At 40.5% G+C, this 22,260-nt stretch overlaps 2 protein-coding genes and 1 long non-coding RNA gene across 9 annotated transcripts in view; 1 reads left to right on the plus strand and 2 right to left on the minus strand.

The window, feature by feature from the left end:
- Nucleotides 1-6,955: 6,955 nt before the first annotated feature.
- LOC144375047 (uncharacterized) lies at nucleotides 6,956-8,664 on the minus strand. The gene is made up of 2 exons (XR_013434370.1): nucleotides 7,872-8,664; nucleotides 6,956-7,634 (listed from the first exon to the last, which is right to left on the minus strand). It is a non-coding gene; the product is annotated as an uncharacterized LOC144375047 (long non-coding RNA).
- Ubp1 (upstream binding protein 1) overlaps nucleotides 8,637-22,260 on the plus strand; it is a 52,144-nt gene continuing 38,520 nt past the window's right edge. For 4 of the 7 annotated variants that reach the window (XR_002484828.3, XR_005735830.2, XM_021731862.3 and 1 more), the window contains exon 1: nucleotides 8,637-9,033. Coding sequence is in view for 3 of the 7 variants with exons in the window: in XM_021731862.3 (XP_021587537.2) it covers nucleotides 8,654-9,033 (380 nt within the window). In the remaining 4 variants the exon portion in view is untranslated. The remainder of the gene's footprint in view (nucleotides 9,034-22,260) is intronic. The other 3 variants (XR_013434367.1, XM_005317331.5, XM_078038216.1) reach the window with 2 other exon arrangements.
- Fbxl2 (F-box and leucine rich repeat protein 2) overlaps nucleotides 14,412-22,260 on the minus strand; it is a 138,606-nt gene continuing 130,757 nt past the window's right edge. The window contains exon 19 of the mRNA XM_078038217.1: nucleotides 14,412-17,856. Coding sequence (XP_077894343.1) covers nucleotides 17,782-17,856 — 75 coding nt within the window. The 3' untranslated portion in view covers nucleotides 14,412-17,781. The remainder of the gene's footprint in view (nucleotides 17,857-22,260) is intronic.

A 22,260-nucleotide genomic window follows, 5' to 3' on the forward strand; every position in this document is an offset into this window, starting at 1 on the left:
AGAAGGACTGCAAGTTCAAGACCAGCCTCTAAACCTTAGCAAGACCTAAAACTTAAAGAAACCTTGTCTCAAATTTTTAAAAAAGGTTGTGGATATAGTTCAGTAGTAAAACACCCCTGGGCCCAATCCCCAGTACCACCCCAACTCTGCCCAGCCAGCCCTTCCCTGCCTCCCTCTCCCAACAAAAAACAAGTAGCTCCTACTTCCTATCTCTGTTTGATCTTTGAACCCAGTAGCCACATTTTCAGGAATTCCAGGCCACACTGAAGTGTTCCAGCTGACAGCTTGCATCCACCTTCAGGCACGTGAGTGTAGAAGCCTTTGAGATGACTGCAGTCACAGCCACCGCCCAAATGCAACTTTAATTGCCTAAGGAACCCTGGGTGAGATTTTCTTGGGAGACTGCAGTCAATCCCTACAACCAAGAACAGTAACAGTAACATTATCGTTCTAAGCTGCTAAGCTTTTGAGTCATCTATTACATAATTGTAAGTGACAGTAAACTATAGCAACAGGTTTTGGTACCTGGAGTCCAGATGTTGCCAAAACAGAAATATAAAGCCTGTGGGTCTGGCTTTGGAACCAGGCAGTGGAAGCTGGAAAATCCTCAAAGAAAATGGTCCTAAAGACCTAAAAAGCATTGAGGAGAATATTAATGGAATCCCAGAGGAGATTATGGGAGTTTTCAGTTTGGGATTTAAAGAAAATAAGGAAAATGTTATTGGAAGTTGGAGGAAAGGTAGTCCTTATTATGTAGTTGTAGCAAGTTTGGCAGCACAGCTGCCTTGGATAATGTGGAAAAAAGAAATTGAACTAATGAAGTCAGGATCTGGTTAAGAAGAATTTTCAAAGTACCATCTGGCTTCTTCCTACTTTCCATGATTCAAAGGATTTAGAGGCTGATTTGCTATATGCGTTGACTCTTTTTTTTTTTAAATAACTTTTTTTATTTTTTTATGTGGTTCTGGGAATCAAACCCAGTGCCTCAAACATGCTAGGCAAGTGCTTACCACTGAGCAACAAGCACTGACTCTTGGGACTGCAAGCAAAAAAAAAAAAAAAAACAGTATCTCTGACTACATTTTGCATCCATCTCTTTTGCTCTGAGTCAGCCACTTTGGATTCTAGAAACAACTGGGTTGATGATAAACATCTTGCAAGGAGCTGAAACTACCCTCCTCCACCTGGGAAACCCCAACTTTCTTCTTGCAGCTGATCCCCTGCTTCTACCTCACACTGCCTGATCAATCCTAAGATAATGACCAACCCACAGTTTGACCAAGACCACTTGACAGCATACTTCATCCTCCTTGTCTATAATCTGGGAGCTCACATCACTACCCCTGAAGACAGGGCTGGAAATGCTGGTCTCCTAGTGTAGCTATACTAATTAAAGTTCCTTTCCTCCTTTTCCCCATTACTTTTTGTTTGGATTTTTGGAGGGAGTGACCAGGTCTGATTTGCAGAGAATCTCAGAGTCAGCCTCTGGTTTAAAACTCTGGTAAGAAGAGGAATGAGATGAAAAGAAAAAAGAAAAAAAAGGAACACTTCAGTTTTTAAGAAAAAGAGGAAATATAAAGGAGCAAGAATTTCTTGAGGGTTTTGATAAATGATTGATAAATTGTTTCTCATTCCCTCTCCAGATGAAAAGAAATTTTCAAATTCAAAAATGGCTTCTAGCCAGGTGTGGTGGTGCATGCCTGTAATCTCAGCAGCTCAGGAGGCTGAGGCAGGAGGATGGCAAGTTCAAAGCAGCCTCTGCAACTTAGCAAGGCCCTAAGCAAATTAGAGAGATCCTGCCTCAAAATAAAAAATTAATAAAGGGCTGGGGATGTGGCTTAGCGGTTAAACACCCCTGGGTTTCATCCCCGGTACCAAAAAAAAAAAAAAAAAAAAAAAGGTTTCTAAATAGGGACAGTAGCATGTGCCTGTAGTACAAGCTGCTTGGAAAGCTGAGGCAAGGAGGATCACTTGAGCCATGGAGTCTGGGACCCACATGGATAACATGATGAGACCCTGTCTCAAAAATCAAACAAACAAAAATTCCCAGAAGAGATTCAATCAAGGGTAGAACTATAAAATCATTTGTTAAGACCTCAGAAAGTGGTACTTCAGTGACCCTGGAAAATGAACAAAAGAGCTTCTAGAGACTTTAGGCATGTGCCTCATATATTTACCATTAAGCTACATCCCCCAGCCCTTTTCATTTTATTATTTTAAGTTGCTGAGGGTCTCCCTAAGATGCTGAGTCTCACCTTGAACTTGTTTTTTTTTAATTTATTTTTATTTTTTTTTTTAGTTGTAGTTGAACACAATACATTTATTCCAAACATTTAGTTTTATGTGGTGCTGAGGATGGAACCCAGGGACCTGCACATGCTAGGCGAGCGCTCTACCGCTGAGCCACAACCTCAGCCCCTCACCTTGAACTTGTGATCCTTACAGCCTCAGCCTCCCAAATTGCTGAGATTACAGGGGTACATCACTGTGCCCAGCAGGCTTCTAAAAATCTTCAGGCATTATCTTCATGGATCCAAAATTAGAAGAGGTCTTATTTCAAGAATATGTGTTGGTACAATTTTTGTCTATTGGAATAATTAACAGTGAAGTCACAAAATCCCCACAATGTTAAAAAACAAATTGTATCAGCTAGGACTCAAAGGGACAGACAATAGAAAATGAAAAGAGGACTTCAGATATAGGAAACAGCTGAGAAAACTATTCACCTGTAAACCTGTGCTACTTTTTATGGAACTGGAAGGATAATTCAGAGGGTGGAATCAAAAGTCCAGTGGGTAGAAATAAGAAATAGAGAATTCCAGAAAATAAGAGAGTCCTAATCAAAGAACTACCAACATCTACTCAACTGAATTTCAGAAATTCTATGGACTTTCAACTGACAAATGCCTTCCATCTTTCCTCTGATAAAAGAAAAATTCTGGGCTGTGGCTCAGTGGTAGAGTGCTTGCATAGCACGTGTGAGGCCCTGCGTTTGATCCTCAGCACCACATAAATTAGAAAATGTCTTATTTCAAGAACATGTGTCGGTACAACTTTTGAATAAAAATGAAGATATTGTGTCCAACTAAAAAAAATATTAAAAGAAAAGAAAAATTCGGAGATGCCTTAAATTTAACCATAAGGTGTGGAGGATGGAGGCGAGGAGACATAGAAGAGGTTAATTATTTAACAGCTGTAGGCCAAATCAACCAAAGACTATTCCATATTCCTGATTGTATGTTGAAATCTTGCCTTATAACCCCAGGCAGTTGACCACTGTCATCTGTTTTATGTTGAGCTTTCTGGATTGTTAATCCCAGCCAATCCAGGAGTAGCAAGTACTTCTCCTCAAGGACTGTCCTTCTATCCCCCAAATGTCTTTGCATTATTATCCTGCCCCTCTTATCTATAATCAATGCAGACCAATGGTAAACAATTTATGCTTTCCTTTCCCCCAATTTTTGTTATAAAAATGCTCTTGGCTTTTAGGTCTGGCAGACATATCTTCAACTTCCTTCTTATTTTGCTTCTGGTAGCTATAGAATTTGTCCAAGGACCTGGTCCTTTTCTATCTAACATCTAGAAGCTAAACCAATGTATTTCGGAGGAACCTCAGTCTCTAGAGTTTTGTTTAACACCATTCTTTGAAAGGAATTATCAATAGAAATTTTCTCTGCCTTTCCCCCATTGCATGCGATGTATATGGCAGTGATTGACGCAGGTCTCTTGACTTTTTAATTCACAGATCTTCATATGGAGAGGAATCATTCAAGGAGTTAAAGAGTCTCCCCTCCTCTAGGATCTTACAAATTCCGGGCCCTAGCTTGTGCTTGATGCTATTATGGAATGAGAAATTTGAATGGCTTTGGAGGAGGGGGTAATGCGTATCTTACATGTGGTAAGAATGGAAAACCTTTGTGGCCAGCAAGTGGATTTTGACTCTTCTCATCAATCTGATTCTGTGAATGCTTAACTAATAGAATACAAGTATAGAATAAAGATTCTTTGCCAGTTTCTGATCCTATGCCTTAAGAACTTGCAGTGTCTACTTTCTGTCTTTTGATATGCTTGCCTTTGGTACTCAGCTACAATGCTGTGAGGAAAGGTCATGTGTAGGCATTCAACAGCCCAGCTGAGGTCCCAGTAGACAGCAAGCATCCAGCAATAGTCTTGTGAGTGCTGGAGTCTTTGCTACATCTCTAGTCACAGCCTCATGACTGCACCTACATGGGAGGCCTGAGTGACAATCTCCAAGCTAAGCCCAATGAAACCATAGAACCATGAGACAAGATAATGGTGTACCTGTGTTACCCGAGTGATTTGTTCCACAGCAAATTAGAGCCAGAAGAGCTGTGTGTTCTAATGGTTTATATATTTAAATGTTGAGAAACCAATTATTTTTGTTTTATGCAATCAAGGTTTATTATTTAAGTTTATTCACATATTTACCACCTTATTCTTCATTTCTTTTTGCAATCCTAGGAATTCGTGTCATATTCCTTCTTTTTGAAGACCATCCTTTATACTTGCCTTAATCTATGTCTGCTCATATTTTCTTCATCTGGAAACACATTTATCTTTGATCCTTTTTTTTTGCAGTGATCATATCAAAATCAGGGTCTCATATATGTTATGCAAGCACTCTATTATCGAGCTACAACTCCTAGCCCTTCATCTTTAACTTTACATATGTGTGTGTGTGTGTGTGTGTGTGTGTGTGTGCGTGCGTATTTTTAAGTTGTAGGTGGACACAATACCTTTTTTTTTTTTTTTTGGTTTATTTTTATATGGTGCTGGGGATTGAACCCAGTGCCTCACGCATGCTAGGCAAGCACTCTACCACTGAGCCACAAACCCAGTCCTGAATTTATATATTTATATTTTTTATTGTATGCGGTACTGGGGATTGAACCCAGGGCCCTGTGCATGCTAGGCAAGTGCTCCATCACTGAGCCACATCCCTACCTCTTTATCTTTAATTTTAAAAGATATTTATCTTTTGGTGAAAATTTCTAAGTTTTCTGTTATTCTTTCTGCACCTTGAAAGTATCTTTCCACTATATGCTAGCTTCTTTTAAATTTTTTTTTAGTTATTGATAGATCTTTTTTTTCTTGAGAGAAAGAGAGAGAGAGAATATTTTGATATTTATTTTTTAGTTTTCGGCGAACACAACATCTTTGTTTGTATGTGGTGCTGAGGATCGAACCCAGGCCGCACACATGCCAGGCAAGCGTGCTACCACTTGAGCCACATCCCCAGCCCCTAGATCTTTATTTTACTTATTTATACGTGCTGCTGAGAATCAAATTCAGTGCCTCACACATACTAGGCAAGTGTGCTACCACTGAGCCCCTGCCCCAGCTCTATGCTAGCTTCTGAGATTCATATTGAAGAGTCAGCTGTAGTCTATATATTTGAAAGTTAAATTATCTATTTTAATCACTGCTTTTAAGATTTTATCTCTTAGATTTTGTTTGCAGATTTGCTATAATGTGTGTAGGTCTAACTTTCTCTGCTTCCCAGTTGGGTTTCACAAATCAGTGGATTGATCTTTTGCTTTAGTCTGGGAAGTTCTCTTCAAATAATACTGCCATGTTCTTGTACTTTTCTCCTTCTGGGGCTCTAATAAAAGTACTTTAATATCTCTTACTTATCTGTATTTTCCATTTCTTTGTCTCTCCATGTTTCTTTCTTTCTTTTTTTAAATGTGGCACTGGGGTTTAAACCCAGAACTTAACTTGTGTTAGGTAAGTGCTCTACCACTGAGCTACACCCGCAGCTCCATCTCCATGGCTTATTTTGGATATTTCCTTCTAACAGAGCTTCTGATTTTTCTTATTATGTTTTCAGTAGTGTCAAATCTGAATCAGTTTTATCGTTAAATTTAGTTGTTATTAAAAGGAAATCGAGAAACTGGGAGATGAGCGAGCAAGAAATGAAAGATGGAGACCAGGCAGAAATACTCACAAGAGTTTTATTTGTCAAAGCTGACAAATAAAGGCCATCTCTCTATACAAGAGAGAGGCAAAAGGGACTTGAGTTCTGGGACTTTATGGGAGGGGGCGCTCAGGAATCAGAGCATGGTGGGTCCTAATTCAGGCAGTTAGGTGTTGGGTTGGTATGAGGGAGTGGTAGGGGTTATCAGGGATTGAACTCAGGGGCACTCAGCCACTGAGCCACATCTCCAGCCCTATTTTGTATTTTACTTAGAGACAGGGTCTCACTGAGTTGCTTAGTGCCTCACTTTTGCTGAGGCTGGCCTTGAATTTATGGTCCCCCTGCCTCAGCCTCTGGAGTTGCTGGGATTACAGGCGTGAGCCACCATACCCAGCTAAGATCTAATCACTTTTTTTTCTTTTTTGGTACTGGGGATTGAACCTAGTGGGGCACTTAACCACTGAGCCACATCCTCAGCCCGAGATCCAACAACTTTTTTTTTTTTTTTTTAATTTTTAGTTGTAGATGGATACAATACCTTTATTTATTTATTTTTATGTGGTGCTGAGGATCCAACCCAGAGCCTCACGCCTGCTAAGCAAGTGCTCTACTACTGAGGTACAACCCCAGGCCCCAACCACTTTTGATCACTTCAGGAGTCTTTTATATTTTGTTTCCCATTAGCTTCTCATAGCTATCAATTTCTTTTTTTTTTTTTTTCCCTCAGCTACTGAGATAGCTCTGAAGTTGGAATCAATAGTCTGTGTTATTTTTCTAACCTCTTGAGTAGAGATTATTGGTACTTTCTTAGATTTATGAGGCCCTACTTCTAAATGTGTGCTTGGGTACTTTCATAGGGTACAGGCTGGTTTTAAAAATTGATTGTAGTTTACACTATTATACTCATCACAAGAATCAGAGTAGGAACATTCCCCATCCTACTTCTCCATAGTTTCTAACAATTAATAATAATAGATCTGGCTAATCTTGTTATGGAGTAGGTTATGGAAGTGAGGCAACATCATTTAATTTGTTCATGTAATGTAGTCATAAGTGAGACCCTGATTAGACAGTCCAACAGTGTTTCCACTGACTGCCTGATTGGTTGTGCAAATTTGTAATAGGTAAACGGAATTTTCTGAAATCTTGGCCTATGATTTGGCCTGAAATCCAGAAATCTGGATTAGTTAAAAAATCTGGCCTGTGCAACCTTGGGCAGATCATTTCATTTGTTTGCACCTGAATTTCCTCATCTGTTAAGACATTAACTTGTATCTATTTCAGAAGTTGTAGTAAAATGGAATAATTAGAAAAATGTTTTATAAATAGAAAAAACATTTCTGCAAGATTTTTTTTTTTTTTCTGGCCGAAAGCAAGTTTTATTAGGCTGAAATTTAGTTAAACTGTTTTCTCACTTGAACTGGCGAATTGGGGCAGAGGGCTAACTCTGGCATCTGGGCCTTATTTGGAGAAAATGGGCGCGATCCAGGCCTTGTGCTTTTGGGTAGGTATTGAGCTCTCATCTGCATGCAATTTTTGTAAAACCAGCCTCTGCCTATTCCCTCTTTCGTCCTTTGGGAAAGAAATTTCCGTGCTTCAGTCCGGGTGACGAGTGTCTAGGTTGAGCACATAGGGAGATCTTCAGGGACTTCTGAGGAGCGGAGAGGTTACGGTGGCGCTTCCTAATGCTCCGGTGCTGTAAGGTCAACACAGAATGCCTGCGGTTACTACGGCCAAAACCCTAGTGTAACTAAGGCTCTCTTCCTGCTTGCAGCAATACAGCTCGTGGAGAAGACTTCCCCGAGCATTTTCGGGAGGGTTGTTTGGCTGAGTCTAATGCGAATCAAGATTTTCTGCACACCAAGTCTCCCATTTTCCATATGTGACTTTAATCGTTCTCTCCCTTGGTAAAGAGAGTAAAAGCAGAGACTACCGGGAAATATTCCAAGAGGAGCTGAGAAGTTCCGGAAGTAGCGCCTCGAAAAGCTTCCTCCTGTGCGGTCCAATGAACTCTTTATTTAGCAGAAAATTTAGTCCTCTAGTCCGCCGAGGCGGAAAAACATTTTGATTGGTTATTCAGCTCGGCGCAGAGACTTATGGGAGCGTTGTTTAGGCACTTGTTAATGCCCAGTTCGTCTATCAATCATCTCGCTCTCTGGATGGGGCGGGAACGGGAACCTTTTTCTGGTACCGCCTCTTCCTGGGCTGCTGCACCCGGAGGGGTCTAGGCTGTAGTAACCGCGACCCAGCCCCGTGGGCGGGGTCGCGCTGCTCTGCCCAGGCAGTTCCTCAGCCGCGAGGCGCGGGGAGTGGCCCGAAGCGTGTGGCCGTGCGGGGCGGACCTGGGCTGGGAGCGAACGCGGGGGCGGGGTTAGGGCGGGGCCGGAGGAGGCGGAAGCGGCGAGTGAGCCCGAGCCGGATCCCTACCGAAGCCAGCGTCCGGGCCGGCGGAGCGGCGTCGGCGGGGTTGGCCGGGGCGAAGGGGCGCTAGAACCTGGGCGGGTGGGCCGGCCCAGGGCCGGGGGTCGAGGTCCGGGAGCGGGTGACGGGCGTGCCTGGGGCTCGCCCCCGCGCGGTCGTCGGAGCGGGCTGAGCTCCCGCGCCCGCGCAGTCCGGGGGGATGCGACCCGGGGCCCCGGGGCGGGGCGGGCGGCGGCGGCTGCATCGCGAGCGGCGCAGGGGGCGGGTGGCGGTGGCGGTGGCGGTGGTGGCGGCATGAGGCGCGGGGCCGGTGTCCGCGGGAGGGAGGCGCTGCCGGCGGCCCGGTCGCTCCCGCTGCAACTGCTCGCCGGCTCGCTGTGCCCTGCCAGCTGGGCCTCGGCCGCTCTCGTCTCGGCCGCCTCCCGGGCTGCCGCTGGTGACCACTCGCCGCGCCGCCGGAGGCTTCACCCGCGCCCTCCCCCAGGACGCGCCCGCGGAGCTCGGGCCCCTTCGCCCCGGACGCGGAGGCCGCGCTGCGCGGGGCGGCGGCGAGGCCGGAAGATGGCCTGGGTGCTCAAGATGGACGAGGTGATCGAGTCTGGGCTGGTGCACGACTTCGACGCCAGCCTCTCGGGCATCGGGCAGGAGCTGGGCGCCGGCGCCTACAGCATGAGGTACCTGGGCGTTGCGGGAGGGCGGAAGCCTCTTTCCTGGGGTGAAGTCTGCATGACCCTGGGGCCCTGTCAAGCGGGGCTGGGTCCGGCTGTGCCCAGGCTTCCTTGCCCGCGGGGTCGGGGTCCTGCCGCGTGGCTGTCTGGGCCTTGGAGCCCCTCAGGCCTCTCTACCTAGCAGGTGAGGGAGGGAGGCCCCGCAAGCTTTGGCCAGGGAACCGCTCCTAAGGACTTCATTTTTGTTGTAAAACACGCCCCGCTGTTAAGATGGCTTGGGTTGGTGGGGGAAGGGGCTTCCTTTCCTTCTACAAGAGATTTACAAGTCCCTTGAACCTGGAATACACTGTATAAAGGTAGCACAGTTGGAAAATACTTTACAACGTTTTTGTATCAGTTCCTACTCTGTTGTCCTACATTGTAGTCTTTCCTGGCTGCAATTTTAATCATTTGGTATTATAATAGTAAATTATAAGTGAAAAAGTAACAGTAGAGGGAAAAAGCACATTGACTTCGTTATGTTGTTTTTGATTGTCTCAAAGTGAGGTGTCTCATTTTGGGTACGATTCTTTCAAGCTGTTTTCACATGAAGAGAGCTTAAAGATGCTGTGATTGCATTACAAACAATAGTTTGTTTTGTCTCTGCTGTTTGTACCAGTAGTCATTCATTTTGTTTACTTTTGAGAGATTGAAATAGATATGAACTTAGTCTCTGCCCTTTATTCTGAAGGATATATATATATATATATATATATATATTATTAATTTGGAACCTGTTTTAGCGGATTTATTGAAATAATTTATGTATCATAAAATTCACTCAAAAGTGTAATCAGTGGTTTAACAGCTTATCATTAACGTGAATTAAGTGTAGTTGTCTGTTCTTTAGAGAAACATCTGATGCGTTTGAATAGCTCTACTGTTTCAGCTTTTATACATCTCACTGCAGCTCAAGTGGACAGGGAGCACAAAAGTCCTGAGGAAGAAAGAATTCTGGGTTAGCTATCCTAGAATAGTGGGGGCTTATCCTTGAAGTAATTTGCCTTTTAAATCTTAAAGACAAACTTTCATCTATAAAGAACACTGAAAAAGTTGGAGAATTTTTGGATTGTGGAAGCAAGTGGTGGAAATCATATTAAACTGAGTGGTCACCACTCTCTGGTTCTGGTTTGGTCTTTGCTTCTCTCTCTGAACTTGGCACCTCATCTCCCTGCAGTAGCTTTTTTTTTTTTTTTTTTTTTTAATATTTAATTATTTAGGTGTAGATGGACACAACACAATGCCTTTATTTTCATGTGGTTCTATTTTCATGGAACCTGGGTCCTGCCCATGCTAGGGGAGTGCTCTACCCCTGAGCCACAATCCCAGCGCCTCAGTTGTGTAACTTGAGAACTCTAGATGAGATGGCTTATTTTTTTGAACTGTTTCAGGCGTTGAGGAAATTGAGCTACTGAAAGTCATGGAATCACCCCAAAAGGGAGTACTAGAATTAGTGCCTTCCAAGTCGAAATACGGCTTCTTGACTCCACCTGAAACCCTGAACTTAAGTCAAGGCAAAGGGGGCACATGAAACAAGTTCAGTATGTTTCTCTTTTTAGTTGCATCTCAGTTACAGTAAGATGAAAGTTTGCTGCTGAAAAGTTGACTTACTAAAGGTTATTTTGAGCTTTTTGTTTTCTAGGGTCTTAGATGAACCAACTTTGTTTTGGTGAATCAGCCAACTTAATATCATTAACTTCTTTGTATAGTTTTTTTCTTCTCTATGGAAAGGAAGTAAAATTTTGCTGATAATCAGCCTTTACTTGACCTTGTTCTTAAGTAATGCTTGTCATCTTTGTAATTCTGTCATTTATGACACTCCTTGTTGGAAAATTTTTTCCCTGGAATGTTTTTGGTTTTGTCATTTAATCTAAATTTTCAAGTGACTTGGAAGGTGAACTCCATTTTTGAGGAGCTTATTTAGTTTTTTTTTTTTTTTTAAACATTATTTGGGTCTGGGAAATCCAATTCAAGGCCTTTTACTTGAGATTCTCAAAAAGGAAATCCCAAAATTGACTTGACAAGGAAAAAGTCTTAAGGAAGGCTTTCGGTGCTGCAGTCTTTCTTTAATTATACTTTGGCTTTCTAAACCTAGTCCTGGTGCCCAGCTCTGGGAACTGCCCATAGCCGAATTCTCATTCTCTCCTCTAGTACCAAATAGGAAGTAAAGTTCATTTTTCCTCTTCCATTTGTTCTCTTTCAAGTTCAAGAAGTAAACATCAGGAATCTATTGGCAAAATAGTTTCTTGATAAAAACTTACTCTGTAGGCAGTTTTTCATTTTTCTTTTAAAGTGAAGTATTCTGTCTTTGCTTTTTTGGATGACTTAAAATGAGGTGTTTCTTAAGACTGCCAAATTTCCTCAGCTTTTGGGAAAAATAAAAGAAATGGTTTTTCCCAATGCGACTTCAGAATATGTATTAGTATTGAACGATGTAGGCTGGGTAAATCAAAGGTGATTTCTGGTATCATCTTTGCTTCTTTCCCTATTTGGGGTGTGTGTGTTGGGGGTGTCTTGTTTTCATTTTTGTATGTTCTGTGAACACACTTATATGTGAAATATGAGCTGCTGTAAGTTTTATTTGAAATGAGGTAGATCATAACTGTTATTTAAAATCTTGGTTATAGTATCAAGGTTCGAGAGATGGATAAGGAAACTTGCAAACCTTCTAAACCAATCTATGGACAATGATCTCTTCTCAGCCTTTTGGCTATATGATCAAGAGTACTATCTGTACTTATCAGTTTAATAAATGCTTGGACAGTGCTTATAGATGATTAAGTGATTAGTCTCAGGGCCCAATCAGTGGCATTACCATCTTAGATGAAGGCTGACTGGCCCCTCACTGAATGGATGCTGAAACCCATTGTAACTTGAAGTCTGGATCATGTGTGTTTTGTGGATTAGAAAGCAGATAACCAAATGACTTTTAAAAAACAAAATTTATTACAACTTTCCAAGAGGATCTTTTAGACCACCTGGCAAATTTCTTTATATTTAATTATTCACATGAAGTTTATAATATGTAGCATGTTAGTTTTCAGAATTTAGGTTCAATATTGAATTGATTTGCTTTTGGAGCGGGGTGGGATGGGTACTGGGGCTTGGACACAGTAGCTCTATCACTGAGCAACCCTTTTATTTTATTTTGAGATAGAGTCATGCTGAGTTGCCTGGGCTGGCCTTAAACTTGGAATCCTCTTGCCTTAGCCTCCTGAGTTACTGGGATTACAGGCATGTGCCACCACACACCCAGCTATTTTGTTTTTTAAATAAAAATATTAAAACCATTCTTAGCTCATAGGTGTACAGAATCAGTCTGCCTAGATTTGGCCTTTGTGCTTGTGCATAGCATGCCAAACCCCCCCCCTTTTTTTTTGTATGGGGGGATTGAACCCAGGGGCACTTAACCACTAAACCACATTGCCAGACCTTTTTATTTTTTATTTATTTATTTTTTTAAAAAGATTTTTTTTTTTTCTTTTTTCAAAGAGAGAGTGAGAGAGGGAGAGGGAGAGAGTGAGAGAGAGAGAGAGAGAGAGAGAGAGAGAGAGAGAGAGAGAATTTTTTTAATATTTATTTTTTAGTTCTCAGCGGACACAACATCTTTGTTTGTATGTGGTGCTGAGGATTAAACCCTGGCCGCACTCATGCCAGGCGAGCGCACTACCATTTGAGCCACATCCCCAGCCCTTTATTTTTTATTTTGAGGCAGGATCTCACTAAGTTGCTTAGGGCTTCACTAAGTTGCTGAGGCTGGCTTTGAACTTATAATCCTCCTGCCTCAGCCTCCCATCTTGCTGTGATAATAGGTATGGACCTCCAAACTGGGGGCTCCAACCCTTGTTTTTTTTTTTTTTTAAGAGTGAGAGAGGAGAGAGAGAGAAAGAGAGAGAATTTTTAATATTTATTTTTTAGTTCTCGGCGGACACAACATCTTTGTTGGTATGTGGTGCTGAGGATCGAACCCGGGCCGCACACATGCCAGGCCAGCGCACTACCACTTGAGCCACATCCCCAGCCCTTGTTCTTTTTTTATTTTTATTTTTTTTAGGTGTAGATGGACACACTGCCTTTATTTTTACGAGGATCGAACCTGGGTTCTGCCGATGCTAGGGGAGTGCTCTACCACTGAGCCACAATCCTAGCCCCCAACCCTTGTTCTTTTTTTTTTTTTTAAAAGAGAGAGAGAGAGAGAGAATTTTAATATTTATTTTTTAGTTTTTGGCGGACACAACATCTTTGTTTGTATGTGGTGCTGAGGATCGAACCCAGGCCGCACGCATGCCAGGAGAGCGCGCTGCGGCTTGAGCCACATCTCCATCCCCCCCAACCCTTGTTCTTAATACAGGTTCTAATAATGTACTTTGATTGCTTCAGGAAAGAATTTGCTAAGTATTAAAATCTTAGTATATTCAAGAATTTATCTTTATGTATACTAGGAACTGTTTTGGCTAAATTACATACATTCCATTGTTTGTCCATAAATCTTTTTTTTTTCTTTTTGGTACTGGGGATTGAACTCAGGGACACTGAACCACTATGCCACATCCCCAGCCCTATTTTGTATTTTATTTAGAGACAGGGTCTCACTGAGTTGCTTAGGGCCTCACTAAGTTGCTGAGGCTGGCTTTGAACTCAGGATCCTCCTGCCTCAGCCTCCTGAGCCACTGAGATAATAGGTGCGCCATCTTGCCTTGGTGTCCATAGATCTTTATTGTATTAAATTTTTACAATTAAGGTGTCATCCCGACTCCAAAGATTGAGTGTAGTTTATAACCTTCTACTGGGTCTGCTTGAAACTTGGCAGTTTATTGATAGGATCTCATGAACTTTATGTTTCATCACATGGCAGTTGTCAGTTTGTCAGGACACACCTGTAAGCCTTTGCCGCTGATGCTTCATCTATCTTTCTCTCTCTCTCTTTTTTTTTCCTGTAGGTTCTGTAATTTAATTTAAAAAGAAGCTCCACAGTATTTACTTTGCTTGCTTTGGGACAGATGTAGTAAATGGATATGAAACTATTTAACTTCAGCAATGTCTTTTTCTTTTAAAATTTTTAACTTACTGGATATTTTGAGATTATGAAAATGTTGCCTTGACACAAACTATAATGAAACTAGTTTTTTTTTTCACTTACGTATTGGTAGTTGAACTTCTTAAGTTAAAAATAGTTTTTATTTTGAAATAATTTTTACAAGTTATAGAAATAGAATATTCACACATATACCTTTTACCCAGCTTATCATACTTACATACCTGGTGTACAGTTTTCAAAATTAGGAAATTGGTCTTGCTGCAGTACTGTTACCTGGAGTACAAAATTTTTTCTTTGCTTTTTCTAATTGATTTTCCAGTCTAGGATCCCATATTGTATTCAGATTTTGTCTCCTGAATAGTTTCTTCATTTTTTTGTTTGTGATGGAGGAGGTACTGGGTAATGAACCCAGGGTGCTTAACCACTGAGCTACATCACCACTCCTTTTTATTTTTAATTTTGAGATAGGGTCTTGCTAAGTTTCTTAGGGCCTCACTAAGTTCCTGAGGCCTGCCTTGAATTTGCAATCTTACTGCCTCACGCTCCCAAGTTGCTGCAATTACAGGCATATGCCACTGCATCCTGCCATTTTTTACCTTATATGATTTTGACACTCCATAGTTGTCAAAACTATTGTTTTTAAGTATGCAGGATTGGAGATGTAACTTAGTGGTAGAGCGTTTGCCTAGCATGCCTATGGCCCAGGGTTTGATCCCCAGGACCACAGAAATGAACCAAAACATTTTTTTTTCCTTTAAAGCAAAGGATCTGTATGATTTTAGCAATGATTTGCAGTGATTTTGTGTGTGTGTGTGTGTGTTGTGGATGAAAGATGCATCATTCATGCTGAGTACTCTACCATTAAGCCCAGTCCCTTAGCAATGGTTTTGAGTAGAGTCAGAGTTTACAGGTGTCAAGTTTACAGGTTACTTTGTCTCAGTTCATCTGAATGGAATGTTGTTTTGGTTGACATATATGAAGAAAATCAACCTTACATAGATGAGTGATTGGAAAAACGAAGTTTATATTAATAGCCCTTTCAGATATTTGTGGATATTCTTCTTAGATGCTATCCCAGTACTGAATAAGTAAGTGGTAGTTTCTTAAAATTTAGCTGCATTGTGGAATCTGAAACTGTATCAGTGTATTTCTTGTACTATGTTATAGTCAGGACTTGTTCTGCCATTTGGGATGTTTTACCCTGCATAATTTTGAAATATGCACGTGTTGGTCATTTGGAAAACAATTTCCTGAGTTATGCAGATCTTCCAGATTTTGATAGTTTTTATCATACATTATCAAAAAATTGAATTCCTTTATATGACTACTGGAGAAAGTACATAGGGGAAGGCTTAGGTTGTATCTTTGGCAACAATGATTAATTTATTTTCCTTTAAATAATAGGCTCACTTTGTTTTAAGGAAATTTTTGTCAGACACCCAGGTTTGACTAATTAGCTCCTTCAAATGAAAATGATGTTCCACAAAAAAGCTGCTACGTCAGCTAAGGGATCACACACTTTGCACATGAGTTTTCCTTAAGACAACCTAATTATTAGAGCTCAGAGACATTAAGTAGCCTGTAAAATGTTGCTCAACAAATGGCAGAGCTGGGATTTGAGGCTCTAGAACTGGGGCTTGCCTTCCAGTCTTTCCTACTGCACTCTTATGCATCCTACCACTAGTACTTGAGAAGTTTCAGAGTTAAGGAGAATATGATTTTTTGGATAGGAGCAAAATCAGTCAGCAATGCCCCCCCCCCTTTTTTTCTGTCATTGTTCGATCTTCATTATTTTTTCCCCCTCTTTGTAGGATCTTGCTGAACTTCTTGGTTTTCATGATTAATTTTTTTTTTTTAGTTGTTGATGGACCTTTGCTTTTTCTATCTATCTATTTATATGTGGTGCTGAGAATTGAACCCAGGGCCTCACACATGCTAGGCAAGCACTCTGCCACTGAGCTACTGCTCAGCCCATGTTCTCATGATTTTTAAGACCGAGATTTTCTGTATAATTAGTATGTTTAAATAAGGATAGATTTGTTTCTTGCTGTGTAATTCTTCAGTTTAATTTTCTTGTCTTTGTGAGCTGTCAAGGATTTCAATGCAGTGTTATTTAGAGGCACCAAGAACTTGAATCTTAGTTTGTCTTATAGATTCTATAGAGAATGCTTCCAAATTTTCAGAAATTGGTTATCACTACTCTTAGTCAAGATTGGTAATGGTTTTCTTATACTTTTTGTTTTGTTTTATATTAACTGGGGATTGATCTCAGGTGCACTTTACCATTGAGGTCCATCCCAACTCTCTTTTAAAATTTTTATTTTGAGATAAGGTGTCACTAAATTGCTTAAGGCCTTGCTAAGTTGCTGAGGCTGGCCTAAAACTTGTGATCCTCATGCCTCAGTTTGTAGGATAACAGGCATGCTCCATTATGGCTGGATTATACTCACTTTTTTTTTTTTTTTTGCACTCATCCTAGGGCCTGTACATATAAGTGCTCTAGCACTTAGTTGCCCCCACAGCGTTCCCCCCACAATTGGGGATTGACCCCAGGGGTGCTTTACCACTGAGCTATGTCTCCATCCCTTTTTATTTACTTATTTTTCCATTTTTTTTAAATGGGTGCATTATAGTTGTACATACAGTGGGATTTGTTGTGGAATATTCATACACACATTCAATATAGCAGTATTATTTGGTTGATATAATTCATTTTTATTTTGCCTCTAAGTGGCAGAGGCTGACTTGCACTTGTGATTCTCCTAACTCAGTCTCCTTAGTAGCTGGGATTACATACATGTATGCACCACTGTACCCTACAGTCTTTTACAGTTTTTCTTTTGAGACAAGAGTTTTGCTAAGTTGACCATGTTGGTCTGGGACTTGAGATGCTCCTACATCAGCCTGCTGAGTAGCCTTTCCTTTTTTTAAAAAATTAATATAAGTTGTGTTAGTTTTAAGTGTGTTGGAGTTTTGTTTTGCATGTGAAGGGACTATATGCTAGTTTTTGTAAAGCTTACCTGGAATACAGTCTGGATTTAATGATTTTAATTCCTTTTTAAAAATATATTTTATTCACGGTTGGGATTGTGGCTCAGTGGTAGAGCGCTTGCCTAACACGTGTGAGGCCCTGGGTTTGATCCTCAGCACCCCATAAAAGTAAATAAATTAAATAAAAGTATTGTGTCCAACTATAACTATTTTTTAAAAATAAATATTTAAAAATATTTTTAAAAATAGATATTTCTTAAAATTATTTTATTCTATTGTATATTTTATTATATATGGTACTAGAATGCTTTTTGACACATTGTACATATAAGGAGTATAACTTCTCATTTGTCTGTACAAGATGTAGAATTACACAGGTCATGTAATCGCATATGCACGTAGGTTCATAATGTCTGATTCATTCCACTATGAAGGTTTTAATTATTTTTTAAATGAGTAGATGTTTGACTACTCATGTACGTTATTTAGTAAACATGAGAATATTGAGATTATCTTAATTGAAATTAACCTTGGCTGACGGTTATGTCCCTCATGCTGCTCAGTAGTTACAACATACCCGTCCTCTTTCCTTCTTTTCCATCTTCTCCTAGAGGACTTGATGGTAGTAGCTATTTGGACTCTACTCCTCCTTCCTGGGCTCAGTTTCAGCTGATTCCCTTGCAATTTTATTGAGATGAGGATTTCTTTTCAGTTCTGGCGAAGTCTGGCTGGGCACAAATAACTGAGCCACCACGAAGCACCTGTAGGTTCAAAACAGCAACTCTTCATTGCCGAACTCCACCAGCACTCCACACACGCTCCCCGGAACACTCTCACCCTCCCCGGGGTCCGCAAGCATTCTCTCTCTGAACCCTGGAGAACTCCACGGGAACTCCATCGTAGGGGGCGCCAGAGGCGAGGCAGCAAGAACCGCCCTATTGCAGTAAAGGTCAAATATACAATTGAATACACAGCTTAACATAACCATCATCATCTCAATGGCTCGCTGGTGTCACCTCTCAACCACTCCCTTCTGAAGATAAGCGTCATCCTGACTCAGCTGTGGCCCTCAACACAGTTCTAGTTTGGTCATTGGGTTTCATGAATCAGTAAATTGATACATGTTTCATCAGTTCTGAAATTTGTTCATTATTTATCTCTTTTTAAATATTGCCTCTGCTTCATTTTTTTTCCTCTACTGGTATGGCAATTTAATGTAAAACCTTCTCATTTTTCCCTTTTAACTTCTTGTCTGCATTTTCCATCATTTCCCTTTTTGTGCTGTTGTCTGAGTAACTTCTTTTATCTAATCAATTTTCCAAATTTAGTCTTCAGTTTTATTTGAGCAGCTGTTAGAAATCTGAGTTCTTAATTTTGGCAATTTTTATTTTCCATTGTAGAAGTTCTATTTGTTCCTTTTCAGTTTTGCTGTCTTTAGTTCCCTGTTCACTAGATCTTTTTAGGCTTGTCTTTATTTCTTCAAATAGGGTAAACAGTTTTATAGTTGGGTCTGATAATTCTGACATCTGAAGTCTTTGGTGGTCTATATCATTCAATTAGGAAAAAAGAAATCACTTCAGATGTTTCCAGCAGAGTTTGGTGAATTCTTTGATAGCAAAGGTGCTGGAAAGTTGGGGGAGGAAGAACATGTTACCTGGTTGCTCCTGGAGGCATAACTGTGGCTCCCCTGAAATCTCTGGCAGCTAGAATGTGTGCCATAGCCTGCCTTTGCAGCTGACTTTCCCTTTCCTACTCTTTTAGTATCCCAGCAGTACTTCTCTTTGGAGCAACCTGTCAAGATTGCAGTTAGCAAGAAGCCTGTATGTAGTTTTCAGGTCTCTAATCCTCTGCAACAGTGGCAGAAAAGAACTGTATACCAGCAGACAGAATCTGGAACGGGTATATACCATCTGTTGTTTTTGCTGTTAGTTCTTATTCCTAGAGTCTTGTTTGTCCTTTTATGCCTGGTTATTTTTGATATTGGCATTGCAGAATTACTTGGAATAATTTGATGCCCATGGCTTTTCATTTGCTTGTCCCACCCTTGAGAATCCTACCTTTGTGGGACCACCTTTGTACAAATTTAATGGTTTCCTGGACTACCCTGGAAAAGCTAACTGTGCTGGAAATTTTTGCTAAAGCTTGCAGCTTTTTCTGCACCTGTACGCTGGGAGTCTAACTCTTTCCAGTCCAGTACAGTGGATACGTGGATATCTTAGATTCATAAGGCCACCGAAACCACAGCACAGATTGTGGTTCTGTCCTCAGGTTGGGATGGAGTCTTTAGGGAAGAGCTGTTTTGAGTTCCCAGGCTTGTTCTGAGTTTTTATACTTTTTTGGCTTTCATTCCATATCCTTACTCTCATTAGCACAGTATTTGTTAGTATATTTCAGAATTTTTTTTTTTAAAGAGAGAGAGAATGAAAATTTTTCAATGTTTATTTTTCAGTTTTTGGTGGACACAACATCTTTATTTTATTTTTATGTGGTGCTGAGGATCGAACCCAGTGCCCCGCGCATGCCAGGCAAGCGCGTTACTGCTTGAGCCACATCCCCAGCCCCTATATTTCAGAATTTATATGTGACATTGCAGCTTTGCTTTTTATTTTCTTGTTCTGGGGGGGCGGGATGGAATGGGGTAGAGGTTGATCTAAATTATTTAGTACCTGCCATTACTAAGCATTTATTCGGTTCTTTATGTTGTTGTTCACATCTTGGTTCTTTTTTTAGAATTATCATTTAACTTCCTAATGTTTTAGTTATCTTTTCATTAAAAAAATCAAATTTTAACTGTTTTTGAAAACTAATACATACCATTACATTCAAAAGCTGTGAAAGGGGGTGTGCTAGCACACACCTGCAATCTCAGTGACTTAGGAGGCTGAGGTAGGTGGATCACAAGTTCAAGAACACCCTCAACAACTTAGTAAGACCCTCAGCAATTTAGCAAGACTGTCTCAAAATCAAAAAATATAAAAAGGATTGGAGTGTAGCTCAGTGGTAAAGCACTGGGGATTCAATCCCCAGTATCACTCCACCGAAAAAGAATCTATGAAAGGGTATACAGGGACATTTCCCTGTCACATTGTTGTCTCCCAGCATTAGTTGTCCCCCCACCCCAGCTTATATTGCCAATTTTAGGTGTCGTCATAGTTGGCTGTATATCCATGTAATCAAGCCTGTTGTGATTTTCATGTCTCCGTGTTATCTCATTTTGGGTGCTAACCTGGGTTGAAATTTGCCGTCATGTAGATCTTTCAGTTTGCCTTATGAATGAATTGTTTGATACGGAGGTGGTGGTGGTTTGTTTGGTATTGGGCATTAAACCCAGTGGTACTTAACCACTGAACCACATTCCCAGCCCTTTTTGTTTTTTTATTTTGAGACAGGGTTTTGCTAAGTTGGTTAGGCCCTCATTAACTTGCTGAGGCTGTCCTCAAACTTGTGATCCTCCTGTCTCAGCCTCCTAAATTGCTGGGATTGCAGATGTATACCACCACACCTGGCTTGCCTTTATGTATTCTTGTGGTATTTTAGGGTCAAGCCTGTTGAAGCTTCCTGATAAGTTTTTATTCAGAAATGTTCTACTTATTTGAAACACATGATATACATAATGTATAATTTTTGTTTCAATTAGAAGAAAGTCCTAATTATTTAGTTCATTTCAAGAATCTGTCTTTAATACTTTCCATTTATAGGATTACAAAAAAACATTTGACTGTTAGGACTTTCATATGACTCAATAATGAAATATTATATTTTCTGGAGACAGTATAACATGCAATCTTAAACTGTTTGGAGACCTAGTTTTCCATTTTAGTAAGAATTGGTTCTTAATGCTGTAGTCATTTCATTGACTTAATAAATATTTGAGCTTCTTTGTGCTAGATGCCAGTGAAGAAGCAAATTTGGGGGGTGGTGATACACTTAGAGATACACAAACTTTAACAGATAATTTGTATTGTTGGAAAGTGATAAGAGCAGGATAAGGGAAATTGAGAGTGTTTATGGGAGAAGTACTGTAAAACAGCCTTACTGAGAAGATGACACTTGAATGAAATTAGCCTTTTGGGTATTCTGTAGGAGAGTAAGGTCAGTGCAAAGGCCCTGAAAAAGGCCTGTGAGGAGGCTGATAGAGCTGGAGCTGGGGGATGAGAATATGTAATTGGGTTGGACCTTGTATGATTTTGTAAGAGCCCTAGTTGAAAGTAAGCTAGTGGAGGGTACAGAGGAACAAAATTACTGATTTCTGTTTGAAAAGGATCACTGGTTGCTGGGTTGATTGGAATACATTTTCTTTTTAATTAAGCAGCAAAAATAAATAAAAACAGACAAATAAATAAATGTAGGGGTTTTTTTTTTGGGGGGGGGTACTGGGGTACTTAACCACTGAGCCACATCCCCAGCCATTTTTTATATTTTATTTTGAGACAGGGTCTTGCTAAGTTGCTTAGGACCTCACTAAGTTGCTGAGGCTGACTTTGAACCTGTGATCCTCCTACCTCAGCCTCCCAAGCTGCTAGGATTACAGGTGTGCGCCACTGTGCCTGCTGGAATTTTAATAGCAAATGATCTTGATGTATTTTTATGTTAAGTTTGTTCCAGAATCAGTTAACACCTACCATGTGCATGGTATTTCCTCTGTGGCTCATCAAGGTTATAGACAAGTGAATAAAAATGTGGTTTTCTTCTAGGGTCTGAAGTGTAGAAAATTTGATTTCCCATATGTAAATTTATTTGTAAATAGCCATTCTTTTTTTTTTGTTGTTATTTTTTTGGTGTAGTTGGACACAATGCCTTTATTTTATTTACTTATTTTTATGTGGTGTTGAGGATCGAACCCAGGGCCTCACATGTGCTAGGTGAGTGCTCTACCACTGAGCTACAATCCCAGCCCCTATAAATAGCCATTCTTGTAGTCTTTTTATTTTGATCATTAACTTAGCAGTTAGCATTGAAATCTTAAAATTGTTGACCATGTCATTTTTCATTAATTTTCTTAGTCATACCTTTCATTCTTTTTCAGTGAGATTTGAGATTGTTTAAAATACTTCTATATATATAAGAGTACACTGGGGCTGCTGGGGTTGTGGCTCAGTGGTAGAGTGCTTGCCTAGGATGCGTTAGGCACTGGGTTCTATCCCTGCCACCATGTACAAAATAAA

The sequence above is a fragment of the Ictidomys tridecemlineatus genome, chromosome 2, assembly GCF_052094955.1.
Source record: "Ictidomys tridecemlineatus isolate mIctTri1 chromosome 2, mIctTri1.hap1, whole genome shotgun sequence".
Taxonomy (NCBI): domain Eukaryota; kingdom Metazoa; phylum Chordata; class Mammalia; order Rodentia; family Sciuridae; genus Ictidomys; species Ictidomys tridecemlineatus.